The sequence below is a fragment of the Apodemus sylvaticus genome, chromosome 3, assembly GCF_947179515.1.
Source record: "Apodemus sylvaticus chromosome 3, mApoSyl1.1, whole genome shotgun sequence".
NCBI classification, from domain to species: Eukaryota; Metazoa; Chordata; class Mammalia; order Rodentia; family Muridae; genus Apodemus; species Apodemus sylvaticus.
The window spans coordinates 114,533,761-114,554,922 of NC_067474.1; the positions used below are offsets into that span (position 1 = coordinate 114,533,761).

At 36.3% G+C, this 21,162-nt stretch overlaps 1 protein-coding gene across 4 annotated transcripts in view; it reads left to right on the forward strand.

Moving 5' to 3' along the window:
- Efcab7 (EF-hand calcium binding domain 7) overlaps window positions 1–21,162 on the forward strand; it is a 69,107-nt gene that overhangs the window by 25,788 nt on the left and 22,157 nt on the right. For all 4 annotated transcript variants that reach the window (XM_052176833.1, XM_052176832.1, XM_052176830.1 and 1 more), the window contains exons 3-7: window positions 4,754–4,965; window positions 5,893–5,979; window positions 7,002–7,197; window positions 7,811–7,929; window positions 17,021–17,162. In XM_052176833.1, the coding sequence (XP_052032793.1) occupies window positions 4,754–4,965; window positions 5,893–5,979; window positions 7,002–7,197; window positions 7,811–7,929; window positions 17,021–17,162 (756 nt within the window). The remainder of the gene's footprint in view (window positions 1–4,753; window positions 4,966–5,892; window positions 5,980–7,001; window positions 7,198–7,810; window positions 7,930–17,020; window positions 17,163–21,162) is intronic.

The following is a 21,162-nucleotide window of genomic DNA, read 5'->3' on the forward strand; positions in this document are numbered from 1 at the left end:
AAGGTATAATGTGCATAGGATATGTCCTTCTTACTGCTATTTTCCCTGTATATTTCCTTAGCACATAACATAAATGCTCTGACATTTCCATTCAGAGTCAGACACAGTAGCACAATACATTACAGATACATGGAAAAACTTAAACAAAAGATTAATATATAGATGTCAGTCTTTAAACATCTATACTTAGTAAACTCTTCTCAGATGTAGAGATATCTACTTCTAAGTACATATTTTGGCATAATTAGCTTTATTTTGAGACAATTATCTTTAATAGTTTTTAGAGCTGGTGATAGAGCTCAGTGGTAGGAACATTTGCACAGGCCTGGAGGCCAATCTTCAGCATTTCAGAAAAGCAAACAAACAAACAAACAAAACAAAAAACAAAAAACCCACAAAACCCGCATCTAGAAGACTCTTAGGTGGTAATTATAGTAGTTAGGCATGAAGGTACAGCTCATCATCCCAGCCCTCAGGAAGCTGAAGCAGGAGGATTATCTTAAGTTTGAGGCCAGCCTGAGCTATAGTGGAGATGGATCTTCTAAACAGGAGGTATGAGATGCTGACCTGGGGAGGGGACGATGGACACAGCATGAACAAGGACCACAGGACAACCATTTCTTTTGTTACTGGAGATAGCAGCAAGTGATGTTTGCTGAGGTTCTGTTTCGTTGTAAGATGTTTTTTCTAAGTCTTGACCAAAATAATTTCCTTCTCCAACAGATTTTTAGCTTTCAATTTACTGCTTCATCTAGGTTCTCGTTTATTTCCCATGCTAGTTGGTTGAGTTGACTGGGGATGCATTCCTAAATGCATGTGCCACTTCTCTAATTCTGTTGGCAGATGAATTATGGTTACATTTTTGTTTACATACTAGGCAAATACTTTTTCTTTATTCCTAGGGCAGCATAATAATGATTTTTTTCTGTATCCAAAATGTGAAAAAAAAAGTGCAATGTTCTCCATTTCCATAAAGGTCTTGTAAGTAGACAGACAATGATTGGTACTACAATGAAAACTGCTGTTCACAGGACCATGACATAACTCAGTGGCTAAGGGTATCTACTGTCAAACTTGACAACAGGAGTTGCATCCCTGGGACCCACAGAGTGGAAGGAGAAAATAAATTACACACATATGCACTTGCACACACACACAGCCAACAATAAATAATATTAAAAACCTAAATCTGTTGACTGTGATTCTTGTTTCCCTTCTAGTGTGTTTCAGTTCTAAGTGCAGTACACTGACACACTGTCAATGTGAGTTCTTCAAGCAGAAGTCATCATTACAAGTAGCAATGTTACTCTTAACATGGAGACTTTACATAGGCCAGAGAAATGACTCACTAGGTAGAGGTGCTTGCCATAAAGCTTGAGGACTTGAGTTTAGTCCTAAGAACCCACGTGGGAGAAGGATAGAACCAATTACAGTTGTCATCTGAACTCCATATTTTTGCTGTTGCATGCATATGTAGGCATACATACAAATAAAAATAATATAATAATAATAGTAATAAGAATAATGATAATAACTGCAAGAATAACTATATAAGCTGTAATATATTTTAAAAGATGTAGAATTTGCAATTATATCACAGAACTTTGGACCCAAAAAAGTTTGTTTCTCTGGACAAACAAAGTCACCCTATATATTATTTTGTGCAATGAGTGCCCAATAATTAATTCAAATATTTGTATTTATTATGTTGATCTAGTTTATATTTCTTTATGGATATATCTCTGAATTGCCTTATTTACTAAACTGTATTAGATTAAATTGTAGAAAATTCAGATAATCATTTTAATGTTGATTTATGACACACATATATATTATATATTCCTACCCAAAATAGTTAGAAATGTTTTATAATAAAAGTTGGTAGCACAATCCAAAACACATAGCTTTAGAAATTTAATCATTTTTCCCTTCTGGTGGTTCAGAAATTCATTAGTTCATTATAGATAGTTAGATAGTTATAAAAGTAATATGTAGAAGTTCATTCACAAATCATTATATCATTTGTATTCAACTGAACAAAGTGTCTATAATTGTGTTTAGTATTGTGTGACATATGTAAATAAACAGATCCTTTCAGAGGTTGTAACTCTTTTACAGACATAGATACAGTTAGAAATGAAAACCATGTGATGGTAGTGTCTCTGTGATACTCTTTTCAAGGTTTATCAGCTTTCTTTGATTTCTAACAGAGTCATAATTACAATGGATGCTTCCTAAAATTAGTATGTTTGATTAAGTATGTGTCTGTGTTCACATATGCTCACGCTTGCCTGTGTGGTGCTTCTTTGTGTGCACATGCACGTGCCCAAGCTGATAGAAGTCAGAGAACAACTTATGGAAGTTGGTTCTTTCCGCTGTGTGGATCCTAGAGGGAGAACTCAGGTTGTCAGTTTTAGTGACAAATCCCTTCATTTGCTGAGCCATCTCACTAGCCCTAAAAATGGATACTTTTGTGCATATATTTGACATTTGGAACATGTTTGATTGTCTGGAACTCTTACTACCTAGCTTTGGTGAGCATTTTAGCTACTACATCCTGTTGACATTAAAATTCTCAAATGAGTTTTTCCCTTCATCAAAATATTTGTCCATTCTGAAAAACTACTCATTTATGCTTTTTGTGGTTAAAAATGTGCTCTCGAAAAAATTCAGTGAACTGTGTGTTCTCTAAAAGTTCTTATATAACTAGCTGGAACTGCCAGGTGAAGGGCTAGTCCCAGCAGGTCTGTCACTTCGGAGGCAGAGGCAAGAGGATCAAATCAAGCTCAAGGTGGAACCAGATGTACTAAATGAGTCCCAGTCTGGCCTGGGCTACAGTGTGAGAACCTGCTTCAAAAAATAATGCCCTTAAGTAAACCAGATAACAGTTATGTAGGTTGAAAACAGATAGAAGAAGAAAACAATTCAGTTCTGCCACTAATATATCAAGTCCCTGGTAGACACCGTGCAGGAAGAACTTCAGTGGACAAGTGTGCTCCCTGGAGACAGCCAACTGTGTTGCTTGGCTACAATGGGTTCAACTTGGAAAGGCATGGCCCCAGAGACTTTGTCCCAGGATTGCTTCTTGTTACTGATGTGCCTTGTCAAGTTTGTCATTGCCATATTTCTCATTTATTGGTTTGGTGTGAGTGGAAACTGGGAGAACCTCACAATCTGATGTGATTACTTCCTGGGTGATAGCTCACTCTGTTGAGCAAGTTTCCACAGATCAACAGATCAAGTTTCTTTGGGAAACTTGCTCAAAAGGAAGATGAAAGTTTTTGAGATAATGCTGTTTAGATGAATTAATGATTTTATGGAATTCCTAATCTGATTTAAGTAGTTTTAGGAAGTTGGCTTGATTTAAATAATTTTTGGAAGTTGGGGTAGTTGATAGAAAGTTTAAAGTTGGGCTGGAGAGATGGCTCAGCTGTTAAGAGCACTGACTGCTCTTCCAGAGGTCCTGAGTTCAATTCCCAGTGATCACATGGTGACTCACAACCATCTGTAATGAGATCCGATGCTCTCTTCTGGTGTGCCTAAAAACAGCAGCAGTGTATTCATATAGATAAAGTAAATATATCTTTTTAAAAAAGTAAGTTTAAAGTTAGACTCAAGACTAGCATGTGCCTCTTACAGAATGGCAAGAGCTGTGTGCGTCAGAGAAAGGAGCGCAGGCAGCGTTCTTTATTGCAAGCACAGAATTGTAGCAGCAAGAAAAATAAGCTTGGGGCAAGTTAATGATCACACAAAGCATTCTCTCCAGGTTGGGCCTGCCTGAGTTCCTTGATCTTATGATCTAGGGATGTCTTAACAGGTTTTGGGTGTGCACCATGAAATAGATTATGAATAAAGAATAAATAATTCCATTATGGGTATAAGAACTCAGACCAGATGATTAACCAGCCTAGCTGATCAAGACTTTACAAATGAGGCATAGACGCTACTCTGTTCCTCCGTAAGTACAGATCATTGTCAGCCAAGACCCAGGAGAATGTCACTGCGATAGACTTGGTCTGCTTAAACTTTGTTAATCTATGGCGGAAGCGTTATTGCTTTGGGGTTACAGTCAGCTTGTTAAAAGATAGATGAGAATTGTTTAGTGAGTTTCAAAAAAGGTACACATAATCAGTAATCCTGTTGTAATTTCCTCTCATGTAATGATTTTAATCTGTTTTTGAAAAATATGCTTTTGTGGTGATTGTTCTTAGAAAATCTCTCTCTCTCTCTCTCTCTCTCTCTCTCTCTCTCTCTCTCTCTCTCTCTCTCGTGTATGTGTGTGTGTGTGTGTGTGTGTGTGTTTGTGTGTGTGTGTGTGTTTGTGCCCCCATGTTTTTCTCTAATCACTTGCTGCCATAGGCAGCAGCCCCCATTGATCGCTATTAGGACCAATTCCTGTCAGCCCTAATAGGGCTGACCCTGGTCAGCTGCTATGAGCACTGACTTCAATTGTTGATGCCACACCTTGCTGCCTGACTCAGTGTACCCTCTGGTGCCAAAGCTGATCTTTGATAGTTCTCTTTAGTTTGTGTGTGTGTGTGTGTATACACAATATATATATACACAAATATATATATATATTTGCTTTAGAGACTAAAACATACATTTAATTAACTATATAATCAACAACAATGGTGATGTACTAACATATATTGGATATGCTTAAAAATAAATGGGGATTGAAGAAAAAGAATACTCAAATATCATTCCAAATGTTATAGTAACATATCCTTTTTTTTTTTTAATTGGCCAGCTCTTCAGCATGCAGGAAGAAATCCATCCCAAAAGACCATTAATAAGTATTGGACTCCTCAAACTGCCAAACTAAATTTTGATGATTTTTGTATAATTTTAAGCAAGGAAAAACCTACTTCAAAAGCAGAATTGCTAAAGTCATTTAAAAAGTTAGATATAAATGACGATGGCGCTATTCTACACTCAGACCTACATAACTATCTAACAAAGGTAAGACCTGGGAGACTTTTATACTGTGGGGATTTGTAAAGCAACTGGAGTCAAGCTTTGGCTGCCAAAATCCACATTAAAGTAAGTATTCTCTCAAATAGTGGTATGTAGTATTTATAAAGCATTAAAAGTGCTTTGTAAATAAACCGGGAAGTAAAACATTGAGCCTGTGTTTCAGTCTCTGTGATACCTGTGTAATTCTTTACTGCTCAGAACTTGGACCATCCATAATGAGTCCTTCCTGTGATTAGTAAAGGAAAGTTAGTATAAATGTGATTAGAAATTATTTTGTTTCTTTTTTGTTGTTGTTGTTATTTTTTTTTTTTTAAGACAGGTTACTCTGTGTAGCCCTGGATGTCCTGGAACTGGCTTTGTAGACCAGGCTGGCCTTGAAGTCAGAGATCCTCCTGCCTCTGCCTTCCTGCACTGGGATTAAAGGTGTGTATCACCAAGCTCATCTTATTTTATTTCTTGAATACTTTTAGAAGATCTTATTACTTTACTATAGTATTCATTATTACAGACTCTGTAATATAAATTTTAAAATGGAAATTAAGCATATTTTCACAAATGTTTGTGAAATTTTATTTAATGTAATCTCATTATTTCTTAATATAATTCTCATTTTGACTTACAATGAAACCATATCCAAACTTATTTGTAGAAGGGATTAAAATTTATTTTCAATTGAGCCCTGTAACCCATGCCTTTAATCCCAACACATGAGGGACAGAGGCTGGCATATCTCTGTGAGTTACAGACCAGCCAGGTCTTTATAGGAACTTCCATGTCAGTCAGGACTACATAATGAAACTATCATAAATGAAAAACATATTTTTTATGAATATGTAAATTATTGACTAATTCAATCACTGAATAGCAAAGCATTAATTACTTGTTTTAAAATAAATCTTATTTTATTTTTAGAGAGGTGAGAAGATGACTCAGGAAGAAGTAAATGCTGTAATAAATTTGGCTGATGTAAATGCTAATGGAAAGTTTGACTACATTAAGGTAGATAAGTCCATATTGATATAAACTTGCATGCTCTGTAGGGAATTTTAATTTTCCTCACCACTGCTAAGGCATAACTGAGAAAATGATATATATTTACAGTGTATGCAAAGATGCTTTTGACCTATACATACATTGTGAAATGATTAGACATCATCCAACAAGTGGCTCATTATTGTTGTATTCAACCCTGGGCCTCATACCTGATAAACACTGTACCATGAAGATCAACTCCAGTCCCTATATGACTATTATTTTAATATTTTCAAGGACACAGTTGTGTACTGTATGCCCATTATACTTTCAATTTATCCTCTTGAGTTCCACAATTATGAACTGATGATATAAAAATAATGTAGGGTAACATCCCAAATCTGAATGTGCAACATATGAAATGCTCCAAATACCATGTGTGAGTGCATGTGAAACCTCCTAAAAATAGTGGACAAAATTCCCTCTGGGCTATTTGTATATGCACCATATGAAACATAAGTGATTTTCCTAAGTAACTCAGAATCATCAAGATATCCTACTATATGTCAGCAAATGCTCCAAAATCGGAAGTCATCCAAAATGTTCTTGGTCCCAGCATTTTGAATAAGGGCCATTCTGTCTGTACAACCAAGTTAAGATGCATATACACCCACATACAGGTATACAAACAAGCATAGAGACTCCCTTCAGAAATGACCCTTTTCTATGGTGGCACACTCATAAAAATTATTTAGAACAAATGCAAGTCTATGTGTCTTGTAAAAAATATATATATCACCTCTCCTGGTGTACCATTTGTTTTGACTCAGAGTGTGACCTCACTGATTGATGGCTACATTTCAGTAAGTCACTTGGGGCTGGGCAGTCTGGTTCAGGAAACTAGCATGAGCACCAAGTAAAGTAAGAAATGCGTTTCAGCACAAGCCTCCTCCTTGCCTACTAATGTATATTTGTCTCCCTTGCCTCCCAAATATAGGACTACCAAACATAGCGTTTTATCCACAGCTGACTTTTTCCATTTCCTTTAGTTTTGTAAATTATACATGACAACCAGTGAGCAATGTCTCAAGACTACACTAGAAAGACTGGAGGCTGACAGTAAACTGAGGCGTCAACAGTTTGGAAGCCACATCGAAGGGTCCCCTGAAAGGGCTCTGTCACCAGCACCAAAGCCATCACCTAGAATCATAAGAAAAAATGACCAAGAAACATTCTCAAGCAAAGGTATTTACTCTCAGTACGAATAATTTCCTCATCAGAAATGGTGGCTCATAATTCAAACAAAATTGTCCTTTCATCTCAGGTTATCAATGATAAGGTAACTGAGAATCCAAGAATTAGCCACCATTTCTAGACTTTCCTAGCAGTAAAAATCTACTAGAATAAAATTTTTATTATGGAACTTTACTTGGCTAGGCTCATTATATTTTATTAAAACTAAAATTTCAGACTAAAAGGTGACATATTGAAATAAAGAATCTTATATTAGTAGCACATAAATTAAGAACCATTAAAGCCTGGTCAGTATAAAACCTCTGATTGCATTTAAATAGGAAGAACAGAGAGAGTGACATTGATACATAGACAGTGTGACACTGTGTTTAGAAATACCACTAGCTGGGTGGTGGTGGTGCACACCTGTAATCCCCACACTTGGGAGGCAGAGGCAGGTGGATTTCTGAGTTCGAGGTCAGCCTAGTCTACAGAGTGAGTTCCAGGACTGCCAGGGCTACACAGAGAAACCCTGTCTTGAAAAACTAAAAATAGAAAAGAAAAAAAAAGAAAAAAAAAAAGAAATACACTGCTTCTGCTTACCGAATGACATTACTCTTTACAGGTGACTCAAGCCATGCCTTACTGTCAACTACTAGAAAGTTCAAAACATCTGTTTCCTTCACAATGACCATGAGTGCTAACAATAACCGAGAATCAACGCTAACTGAGCCAAACTTAAAGGTATAGTACTTTAAATGAACAATACAACTTTTTCTGAAAAGTATTTGACTTTAAGATTATTAATAATCATTAAATGTCTACAGGGAACCAATGGAGTTTGTGAACTAATTTGAGTTTTTTCTATAGAATGTAGCATCTCTATTTGTAATATTTTAAATTAGATATTATCTGTCTGTCTGTCTGTCTGTCTGTCTATTGATCTGTGTGGCGGGGCAGCAGGAGCATCCGTGGCACACATGTGGAGGTAGAGGGCAGCTTGTGATAGTAGGTTCTTACCCTCCAACATGTGGGATCCGGGATGGAACTTGGATGTGTGCTTTGTCTGTAGACATTTTTGTCTGCTGAGCTATCTTGCTGACCCTGGTTGTGATATTTTAAAGTAAAAATAATGAGTAAGAATATTATTATATATAAGGTCTTTAGTTTAAAAATAGTGACTCTTGAGTTTTTGAAATTGATAAATAGATTAATTAACTGTGGACCTTAGCAAGTAAAATTTTTTTTGTTTGGCAAATACTTTCCTTAGAAGCTTCTTAAATAAATCATTGATTCAATATCAATTCCTGTGAGAGAAAGACCAGAAAGTCACTTTGCTAAGTCAATATTTGTAGAGTGTTAATATTGATCTTCTTCCTTTGTTTTCCCTTTCTAGACTCAACTTTTACTAGTTTTCTTTCAGCAGAAAATAATAGCTACAGAAATATAAAACATTAACTGGAAAGTGCTAGGATACATTAAGAATGTGCACCTGGAGACCTCTGTGAAGGGGGGAAATGGTTATGACCACACACTCTAACTGCTGCTAGAGAACTGAACTGATTGTTCTCCAGAGCTGCATTCTTGTTTCAAATAACAACTCTGTATTTGTTATTGAACTCTGAAGTCCCTTATATCTTTAAATTGCTAGACAGTGACATTTGTTCTATATTAAAATTTTAAAACATCATCTCTAAGGAATTTTCCTCTGACTGTTTAGGATTCTATACACCCTAAGCAATTTGGTGTGCCTGTCCAGTAGGCTCACACAGATTTCATGTTCCAACAATATTAGTTTTCACCAATTGAACCTTTTGGTATTTTATAATTAAGGTAAATGTTAAAATATTAGCTTGATTAATTATGATTTACCTAATTCTAAAGTATATTTTAGTCATCATGTAGAGATTAAATAATATAAATTAACCATATAAATACAATTACTTTTTTCAATGCAACAAATAATTATTTTTCTTTCTTTCTTTTTTTTTTTTTCCCAAGACAGGGTTTCTCTGTGTAGCTCTGGTTACCTAGTAACTTGCTCTGTAGATCAGGCTGGCCTTGAACTCAAAGATCTGCCTGCCTCTGCCTCCTGAATGCTGGCATCACCACCTAATAATTTCTAATCAAGTAAATTGTGTCGATTATTTTTCTTAGTTCAAAATACAGACCTTGAATTAAAAATTTCCATTTAATTATAAGCTGTCATATGCCAAGGTAGTATGGCATAGTATTTCATCGTTATGACGATTCTTATAATAAATATTTATTGATTGGATACTTTGTAAAAAGAGTCTTCTTAGAATTGATCTTCATCAATTCCAAGCTCAGGATGAACAGACCTCAGAGTAAATCCTGGCTGTTCCCCTAATGATTATGTAAATGGAGTAAGTTTAATAGCCTCTTTTTTTCAGTCTGACTTTCCTTAACTGGGACTTGGGAATAATTTTATTTTATGTATTTTAAGAGATGTAAATCTTTTTCAAAGCATTTAGTATAGTACTAGGGACATAGTCTCTTAAATACAGAAAGTATTATAGAGCTAAGACATGACTACAATTCTTTTTATGGAAATGAGACAGTGAAAGTCTACGTGAAGGAAAGCGATCTTTGTATTAGGTTGTGAATGGAAATGGGAGACTCACCTGACTCACCTGAGTCAACTTTTTAATCCATGACTTTAATATAAATATTAATTTCTTTTAGAAATGCTTACCTTGTGTTTTTCAATATTCTTTGTTTTCTATCTGGTGTTTCTTAGATAAAGTGAGCCAGAATTATTATTATTTTGGGTTTCTGTGACAGCCTGTTACAGGCTGGCTGCAGACTGTGTCATCAAGGATGGCCCTGAGTTCCTGTTCCTCCTGCTTCTCTCCCCAGCGCTGGATGGGCTGGGCGTACTAGGATGCTATATACATTTATAACCATTCTAGTGAGTGTTCAGTTATGAAAATTCAAAATAAATTACTAATAAGACAGCGAAATTAATCTTTTTCAAGTACTCTAAGCCAGATGGTGACCTTGGTCTATATGGAACACAGAAGTGCGAAAGTGCACAGAAGGCGAGCAGCTTAAACGTGTGAAATTGTTGCAGCGGGGCAAGCAGAAGCCAGAGTTAAAACCCTGTCCTGCCGCCTGCCTTCCAGCTCTCTCTCTCCCTCCCTCCCTCCCTTCCTTCCTTCCACCATTTCTTCCTTTCTTCTATGCTTTTGTTCACTTTTAAAGGCATGGTCTTGCTGTGTTTGTCCAGGCTGTCCTCTAGCTTGCCGGATCAAGCAGATATTTGAGTATCTGGAACTATAGGCACCATGCTGAGCAGTCAGATTGTACATCCTATATCCATACATTTATAAAAGAATTGAATTACAGGAGGAAAATAAGCACTTTACAGAGACTGTCTATACATGGCTTCTATTGGTCATACTTCAAGACTGCATTACCCTTCTCTTTTTAATCCTGAATTCTATCTAGTTATGGTCTGTAATGTTCAAGAAATGTCAAGAATTTTCTCTTGAGAGACTAGTAGCTTTAAGTTCCTTGCTATAAAATCGGGCATGACTGAAATTAGAGTAGGCCACAGTCAGCAGTTGTATCCTCAGAGATGTAACACTGCCTATATTCATACTCCTAATTGGGATTTGCCTAAATATGTATCTTAGAAATATATTTTATATGATAGGTACATGATATACACACACACATACACATACAAATACACACACACACACACACACACACATATATATATATATTTATAATACACCACATATATAGCATCAAGATATATGTATTTACAAGATGTTATATGTCTATAATCCATATGCATATGAAATATATACACAAATTTCTCTATAAAACAATATATATCATCTAATCATGTATACAGATATATTAAACAAATTGAAAGAGGTTCAGTCTTAATTTTGGTCAAAGTACCAGTTATGTTTCTTTTTCAAAACATTAAGCACTTTAATCTGTCAATTAAATGATAATCCATATTAGTTTTCTTTTATAAATCATCTATTTAACCTTTTATATTTTTAAGTATTCTTAAATAACAAAAAGGTTAACAATGTTTTTTATCTACTTCTTCAACACAATGAAAGCAAATATCTCCCGATAAAAATGTGACATAAGGATCTTGGTCATGCTGTGATCTGTGGCACATCCACTTACTAACTATTGCTCACCTAGATTGCTGATAATGTAAAATTACATGTGAGGACAGGGTTTACCAGAGTGACCCAGAAAGATGTAACTTAATTGGTATGTTTGTTTTGATCACTTTTTAAAATTTAAAATCTGTAGTTTGTGCCTTTAGTATTGTCTTATTTCTTATGAATGAAATAAGTAAAATCTGTGAACCACAGTGAAATAACAGTTGTTTGCATTTATAGGAAAACTCTTGAATTGGTAGAATCTAGCACCACCTCATGCCCACTCTAAGAATTACAAGCTGTTTTATTTGTGGAAAAAAATGTCACACATAGAATTTCCTTTTCTATTATTGTAAAAACATGTTAAAATCAGTGTACTTTTCTTCTCTCATAAAAGCTAAAACTATCAACCTGGTCTACATTCCATTCAAATTGATTTATTGAATAATTCAGGCAAATTTTTAGTATTTTTTTAACTTTTAATTCATAACATTTCTGGCTCCATGACCAATAAAATAACAACCAAAACCAACCAACCAACCAAAAACAAACAAACAAAAAACCCTTTGTGTTATTGAAAGTCCTGTTTTAAATAAAAATTTCAAATTGAATAAGAGTTATGTGTGTAATAAGTTTTGTAGATCTTAAGATACCAAGTGTCTCTTTTTAAATGGTATTGCTCCAAGATATCCTAGTGATGTGCCCTGCTCAGAACAGTGTTACTGTTCACTAGTGTTCACTTGGTGTCAATCATGTGGCACTTTCCTTACTTTTGTATAACTTTCCCTGTTGTTTCCAGTCCTATTACCCTCTGTATGGAGGTTGGCAGTCTTCCAACCTCTTTTTGAAACTTACAAATTATTTTCTATTGTAGCTTTTTTTTCCAGAACTGGAACTTGGGAAAGGTCTCTGATAAAAATGTTAGCCTTCTCAGCAAGATTTTTAAAGTCATCTATCAGCCCACAGCACGGCCTGCAAAGGAGCTGTCTGCCACAGACAACTTCTTTCATTAGTTTTCCTGATGGCACAAATCACACTAACCTCTAATATACTAAACACAGTGAATTAAAATAGAAAAGTTCCTTTAGGGTGCTCAAAAGGCTCAGCAGGTAAGAGTTTGGCAACTTGAGTTTAATTCCCCAGTGGAAGGAGGGAGCAAACCCCCCAAATATGGAGTGCTACTATGCACATGATTATGATACAAATATAAAAAATGTGACTAACTTCCAACATTTTCACTTTTTAAATTAAAAAAAAGTGAAACACTTAAGTTTGTTCTAGCCCTTAAGTGTTGAGGTCATTCAGAATGATAATGGTCCATCATTCTACAATTCACTGTGTATATTTTATGTTGCAGATGATTTGATTATAATATAAACATGAGACTTGGTTTAAAGCCTACTTTAGGAAATCATGGTAGTGCTTTTGTTGGTGTCTTTAATTTTGAGGGAGGATCTTGCTGTGCAGGCCTGGCTGTCCTGGAACTCTGTACTCCAAAGTGGCCTCAAAGTTGCTGCCATCCTCCTGTTTCTGCCAAGTATTAGGATTATAGCAAAGCCACCATGCCCAATAGTTATGGCATATATTTAAATGCAAAATAAAGCAGAACCCAGAATAAATCTAGTGCTACTAGAGAGAGGCCTTTGAAGTCACTGAGAACTATGCCATCATCATCCTTGCCATGTTGTTTTTGAGGCTTCTCCTATCTACCAAAAAGGATGTTCTAATTGCCTTTTCAAGTCATCCTTGATGTGAAAACACAAAATTTAAAATTATCCAACCCCACCCCCAAATTGCAAACACTAACATGCTACCACAAGACAAAGCTCCACACCTGACTTCATGTGATGGTTGTACTTTGGGCATTAGGTGTGTGCTACATGCTTAGGCTATGGGTAAAGTACCTCATGTTTAGACTTGGGTCTCACCTCAAAGACACTATGTTATGTGTAAACAGATTTTCCAAAACTTGAAGAAAAAAAGCATTATCTGGAACACTTCTGGCCCACAAGATTTTAGATAGAGATATTCAACCTATATTATGTAATTTTTATTATCCTTTACCACTGCAGGTAGGTAAATTTAAAGCATGTATTCCTAAGGAACACCTGATGGAACAGAGTCTGTAATCAAAACTGATTTGAGGGTCAGAAAATTGAACAGAGATGTGTAACAGTAGGGGGTGGGGAACTGGGGATAGACACTAGAAAGTCCCAGATGCCAGGGAAGCAAGAGATTCCCAGGATCCAACAGGGATGACATTAGCTGAGATACCCAACACAGGGGAGAGAGAACCTGTAGAGACCATATCCAGTGGATATGCACAGCCCCTGGTTGAGGTATGGGACCACTCACCCTTCTCAAAAATTTTAACCCAGATTTAAGGCGGGGGAGAAGGATGGGATATGGGGCTTGCAGAGGAAAAACCGGGATGGGGGACAACATTTGAAATGTAAAAATTAAAATATCCAATAAATTATAAAACAATAATAATAATAAAAAGAAAGTTAAAAAATACTAGATAAATGTGGTAATTCATGCTTGTTATATCAGCACTCAAGAGGATGAGGCAGAAAGATTGCTGTAAGTATAAGGCTAGTGTTGCCTATAAAGTGAGGTGCTGACCCAAAAAGGGTGGATTTACATCAACTGAGAAATAACCAAGCATAAAATAAAAAATAACAAGTAGATACATCAGTGCTTACAAAGGTATTGATATCTAAAATAATTTATTAAAATATTATAAGAAATTGCCAAGTCTGCAATATAAGTTTGAAACTAGGAGATCAATAGGCAGTTCACATGAAAAGAAACAAAAAACTAAAAACATGGCAGAATGTTAATCTCTGAAAGTATAATCGAAATTCTAATTAATGTAAAAGTTATTAAAATCCCATTGTTTGCTGTCAGTCACATCTGACATATAAAATAAGCACAACACTGTTTTATGTTCCCATGCTCTGATTAGAAAATCTTTCTCCACAATCCTCAATTTTTTTCATAACATAGTTTCACCAAGTTTTATTACAAAATTATTATATTTTATACCACTGGTGGTCTTATAAAAATAGCATAATGCCACGGAAGCAAGTTATAATTATGGGATGCATATTAATAGGTTTAAAACTATACTTTTTCTCTAGGATTTCTTTTTAGAGAAATTATTTTTTTAGGAGAAAAATGTTTAAATAAAACAGTATTCATGTGAAGATTACTTTTTGCTGATGAGAAATTGGAAATGAACTGAATGTCTAATACTTTATTTTTCAACAGCAAATATTTTTATGTAGGATTATTATTATTTTTTTTTTTAGGCAGGGTTTCTCTCTGTAGCCCTGGCTGTCCTGGAACTCACTCTGTAGACCAGGCTGGCCTCAAACTCAGAAATCCACCTGCCTCTGCCTTCCGAGTGCTGGGATTAAAGGGGAGGATTAAATTTTAAAAACCAGAAGAACATGGCGTTTTTTATACTATAAAACTTGATTTCTATAAAGGTTTGTATTAGAAAAGATTATCTTATAATCACAATACGCTAGCAGAATTATAGGGACTTTTTATCCTAAATTTTGTCTTAAATATATAAATATATTTAAAATAGCCGGGTGGTGGTGGCACATGCCTGTAATCCCAGCAATCTGGGAGGCAGAGGCAGGCAGATTTCTGAGTTCAAGGCCAGCCTGGTCTACAGAGTGAGTTCCAGGGCTACATAGAGAAACCTTGTCTTGAAAAAAACAAAAAAATCCAAACAAACAAACAAACAAACAAAAAAAAAAACAAAAAACAAAAAAAAACCAACCCCCCCCAAAAAAACAAAAGAAATTATTACTTACATAATAAAAATTTTATATAAATATACACTAGCACAGCTTTGCATTTAAGGATTTTTTTGCAATTAAGGTGTGGTGTCCCATGCCTTTGGCTTTAAGTCCCCGATTCTGGGAAGCAGAAGCAGGCAGATGTCTGTGAGTTCAAGGAAGCCTGGCCTACACAGTAGTTTCTAGGACAGCTGGAGCTAAAAAGAAAAGAAGAGAGTGAGCAAGTATTCTTGATGTAAATAATTTTTAGTCTTGCTTTTTCATTGTGCATAGTGTGAGTTATTACTCTATGTCTAATGTGGATCTTTTGAATCATTATCAATGTTATTAATTCCTTGAAGTTACAGATATCTAAATATCCTTCAGAGAAGTAGTCAGAATTTTATTATAAAGTCACTTCAGTCCTCGTCAGTACTTTAGTTTTTGGAGATCAAAAGGAAAAGTACAGAAATATGTCTTCTAATGAGTTCACTAACTAAAGTGAAAAGCATTTCCACACATTTATGGTAATGACAAATTTTGATAGCTCAGTAAACTGTCTTGTACTATGTGCCCAATGTGGTGTTTTCAAATTTTACTTAATTTCTGTGAAGTGAAGGGATTTGGCCAGCTGACAGTTTTACCAGATCCCCCTCCTCCCTTTTCTTAAAAAAAAAAAAAGAAAAAAGTTTCAGACAAGGTTTTGCACCCAGACTTGTCTCAGAGCACAGTCCTGCTCTAGCCCCTGAGTGGCAGGATTTCAGGGGACCCTACCAGGCCCTGTTTTCAGTGTATTTTTAGTATCAATGAAACTTTAATTTATAAACTTTCATTTCTGCTTACCAAAATTGAAATGGCTATGTGGGTTGTTGTGTAACTAATTTTTAAGTACAGACTCTTGTTCCTTTCCCTTTTTGTCTTCATTTTAGTAATCCTTCTTCATTACTATTATGCTCCTAACGCTGAGCTCACCTGGACTGGGACAGATGTATATTTGTAATTGTCTTTCATGTTGCATTTTCCTAACTTTTTATCCTCTAAATAATGGTGATTAGAGCGGCAGAGATGGCTCAGCTGTTCAGAGCACATCCTACTCTTACAGATGACCCACATTTGGTTCTCAGAGCACATCCTACTCTTACAGATGACCCACATTTGGTTCCTAGAGCACATCCTACTCTTACAGATGACCCACATTTGGTTCTCAGAGCACATCCTACTCTTACAGATGACCCACATTTGGTTCCCAGAGCACATCCTACTCTTACAGATGACCCACATTTGGTTCCCAGCACTCCCATCAGGCTGCACACAACTGACAGCAGCTCCAGCTGCAGGGTGTCTGTCACTCTCCTTTTCACAGGCACTGTACTTGTTGGCATAAACTCATACACATATACATAATTTTAAGAAATAAAAATAAATATTTTTAAAAATAGAATATAGGAAATGATAATTGTTTGTTGTCACCTGCTCAGTTTATATCATTGCCTTCCACCAATCAAATATTTATTGAGCAACAACATTGTACTAGGCACTCTTTTTGGAACTGGGAGTATAGTAATTTTGTGTGTATTCTCTTTCTTAACCTAGCCACAATAATCTCTCTCTCTCTCTCTCTCTCTCTCTCTCTCTCTCTTTCTTTCTTTCTCTCAAATATGCATGCAGATTCTAATATGCACGCACATGCATGCACACACACACCACTAATAATAATGATTGATTTATTCATTTCTGGACTTTATCTTCTATGGTTGTACACTCCCAGACAGCAATAGCTTCCTTCTATTGGACATTTCCTTTAGATCATCCCTTGGCTTCTCTTCAGTACGCATGCTGGAACATTTAATAACTACTGTTTGAAATCATTTCCTTTTGTTTCAGGATTGGCAGTGTGCACAGTCAAAAGGCTGCTTCTTTTTAGAAGAAGATGGTGAAGTCGTTAGTCATCAGTACAAAATGCACATAGCTCAGAGATCTGTGCTTTTCCTAACAATTAAGCCTTTATATCTGAGTCAAGTTGAAGGCAAGTTCATATTTCCTGTTTGTTTGTTTGTTTGTTTGTGGGCAGGGTTTTACTGTAAACCTCTGGATGTTCTGGAACTCACTTTGTAGACTAGGCTGGCTTTGAATTTACAGAGATCCACCTGGGAGTAAAGGAGTATGCCACAAGACTCATCTATTTTTATTTTTAAATACCAAGTTATATCCTCCCTAAAAATACTTTGTATTTTCTCATTCTAGGTAAGAAAATATTCTGTGACAAAATGTATGGTTTCATTTAGTTTTGAGTTTTTACATTTATTCTTCATATATGTTTAGTTACATGTGAATATTTTGATGAAAATATTCTATACATTAAAGAAATCCCCCCTCAAATTTCCTTCTTTCCTTTCCATTTCTCTCTAGTTCCTTTTGTTACCTTAAGCAGTTTTATCTTCTACTTGTATGACATATATACATACAGGTTCTTCTGTGTCTGTATTAGATTTAGGAACTGTATTGGTGTGGCTCAGCGTGTAAAGACGTTTCCTCACAAGCCTGATGCCCAGCATTTAGTGTAAACTTCCACCCTGGAAAGGTGGAGAGAGAGCCAACTCCATGGACTTGCCTGTGACTTCCACACAGGCCCTCTGCCATGTGACCCTCTCCAAGTCTTTTTTTCTCTCACACACATTCAAACTAATAATAGCTTTTTATTAAAATCTTGCAACAGTTAAGAGAAAAGAGATGATAATTCACTTATGATTATCTCCAATTATACTTAACTACCTAACAGACAACATAACCTTGCTCTTTACAGCTAAAAACGAGTTTTCCTCTGTGTATTTGCATGTGTATTTATACTACATATATCTGTTCTTGTCATTGGACACACGTGTGGGTCAAATGGTAGGCTTAGTCTGAGAGTCACAGGGAACCGCCATATTGACTTCCCTGTGTGTCTTGGTTCGCATCTCACACCAGCAGTTTATAACGGTTCTGCTTGCATCCTTGTCAGAGGTATTCTTTTTGCTCAGGATTTTCTCTGTCCAGGATGTTTTATGCTTCTCTGTGAGCTTTAAGATTGTGCTTTCTGAGGCTTGATGCAGCAATGTAGGGGATTACCAGGACAGGGAAGTGGGAGGGGGTTGATTGGGGAACAGGTGGAGGGAAGAGGGCTTCTGGGACTCATGGGGAGTGGGGAAACACAGGAAAGGGTAAATCATTTTGAATGTAAACAAAGGATGTAGAAAAACAAAGATTGTGCTTTCTGTTTTGTAAAAAATGGCATTGCAGGTCAGGAGGGCATTGCCTTGAGTCTGCAGACTACTGTAGGTAAGGTATTAATGTGGCCTTCCAGTTAGTAGCCACGGGGGGGGGGGGGGGGGATCTTTCCCTCTCTCAGTGTTGTCTTTAGTATCTTTTGTTTTAAAGTTACAAAGAAGTTTTTATTTATTTGCAATTATTTTTTTTACTAATAATATTCATTTAAAAAAAATAAAGCTTTCATTGTAGAGGCCTTTTGCCCCTTGGTTAGGTATGTTTTAGGGTTTCTTGTTGGTCTGAGGCAATTGTGAACTGGTTGTTTTCTTGATTCTTTTCTAAGCATGTTTGTTATTAGTATAGAAGATGGCTACTGGTTTTTGTATGCTTGTATACTGCTACTTTACTGACAGTTTTTATTAAATTTACAAGTTTTCTAATGGAGTCTTTAGGGTCTCTTATGTGTTAAACTTTATCTAGAAATAAGCATTCATTTATTTATTTTTTTCTTTTTCTTTTTTTTATTCGATATAATTTATTTACATTTCAAATGATTTCCCCTTTTCTAGCCCCCCCACTCCCCGAAAGTCCCGTAAGCCCCCTTCTCTTCCCCTGTCCTCCCACCCACCCCTTCCCACTTCCCCGTTCTGGTTTTGCTGAAAGTTTCTGTAAGGCAAAGGACACCATCAAGAGGACAAATCGGCAACCAACAAATTGGGAAAAGATCTTCACCAATCCTACATCAGATAGAGGGCTAATATCCAATATATATAAAGAACTCAAGAAGTTAGACTCCAGAAAACCAAACAACCCTATTAAAAAATGGGGTACAGAGTTAAACAAAGAATTCTCACCTGAAGAACTTCGGATGGCGGAGAAGCATCTTAAAAAATGCTCAACTTCATTAGTCATTAGGGAAATGCAAATCAAAACAACCCTAAGATTTCATCTTACACCAGTCAGAATGGCTAAGATTAAAAATTCAGGAGACAGCAGGTGTTGGAGAGGGTGTGGAGAAAGAGGAACACTCCTCCACTGCTGGTGGGGTTGCAAATTGGTACAACCACTCTGGAAATCAGTCTGGCGGTTCCTCCGAAAACTGGGCACCTCACTTCCAGAAGATCCTGCTATACCACTCCTGGGCATATACCCAGAAGACTCCCCACCATGTGATAAGGATACATGTTCTACTATGTTCATAGCAGCCCTATTTATAATTGCCAGATGTTGGAAAGAACCTAGGTATCCCTCAACAGAAGAGTGGATGCAAAAAATGTGGTATATCTACACAATGGAGTACTATTCAGCCATTAGAAACAATGAATTCATGAAATTCTTAGGCAAATGGATGGAGCTAGAGAATATCATACTAAGTGAGGTATCCCAGACTCAAAAGGTGAATCATGGTATGCACTCACTAATAAGTGGATATTAACCTAGAAAACTGGAATACCCAAAACATAATCCACACATCAAATGAGGTACAAGAAGAAAGAAGGAGTGGCCCCTGGTTCTGGAAAGACTTATTTATTTTATTTTTAATTTTAAATGTTGATATTGAAAATATTGCAAAGAAAAAAACTTCTCAGGCCTGCAAGTTTTGTGACTACATTTTTCTTTAAAGAATAGTTACTCATATATATGCATAAACACATACCAGATTTTCATTATCCATTTGTCTGTTGATGGACATCTAGGCTGATTCCAATTCTTTGCACTAGTGAATAAAGCAGCAGTTAATATGGGGACCAGTATCTATGGTAGGGCATGGAGATCTCTGGCTGTATGTCCGAGAGTAGGAAAGAAAGTTAAATGGTAGTTATATTTTTAATTCTTTAAGAAATCTCTAAACTACTTTTCAGAATGGCTTAAGTAATTTGTACCCAGCAGCAATGACTACAGGAGTCCTTTCTTGCCACAAACTCTCTAGTATTGGAGAGAGCCATTCTAAGTGGAGTGAGCTAGTTTCTCTAAGAAGCTTTAATTTGCATTTGCCCAATGGCTTAGGTATATTGAACTCTTAAAAATAGTTATGGAGCTGGAGAGATGGCTCAGCAGGTAAGACATTGTCAGCTTTTCTAGAGGACCTGGTTCAATCTCAGCACTTACATGGCAGCTCCCAACTGTCTGCAACTTCAGTTCTAGATGATCCAGCACCCTCTGGAATATACCTGTAGGCAAAACCACAAATGGACATAAAATTATAAAATAGTTATTAACCATTTGTGTTTCTTTTTTTAATTGTAAAATTCATTGCCTATTTATTGGCAGGTTTTGTTTCTTTTGTTACATCTTTTAAATAATAATGACAGCATCAGTTAATGAGTGACGCAGAGGCCATGCAAGCTCCGTGTCCGTCCTCTAGTCTCGTGGAGAAAGTTCCTTTGTTAATATATTCACCACATATTTAGTGAGATTCCTAGGTATTAACCGTCAGTTTATTCAAGTACATAAAAGACTGAAGTACCTACCTACTCTCAAGGACTTAGATTTTAGTAGAAGAAGCAATAAAAGCGCAAACAGTAAAAGGAACTGGCATACTGGAACACTCATAATCTCAGCACTGGGGATGCTGAGGCAGGAGGATGAGTTCCAGGTTGTCCTGGGATACACAATGAGACATTGTCTAAAAAAGGGAGTGATGATGGCAGAACACACCTACAATCCCAGTGTTCCGGAGGCTGAAGCTGGAGGGCTGGCCCAAGTTCAAAGCCAGGGTAGTCTACATAGTGAGTTTAGGGTCACCAAGCCTCCTGAAGCGTGAGTCAGTCAGTCGGTCT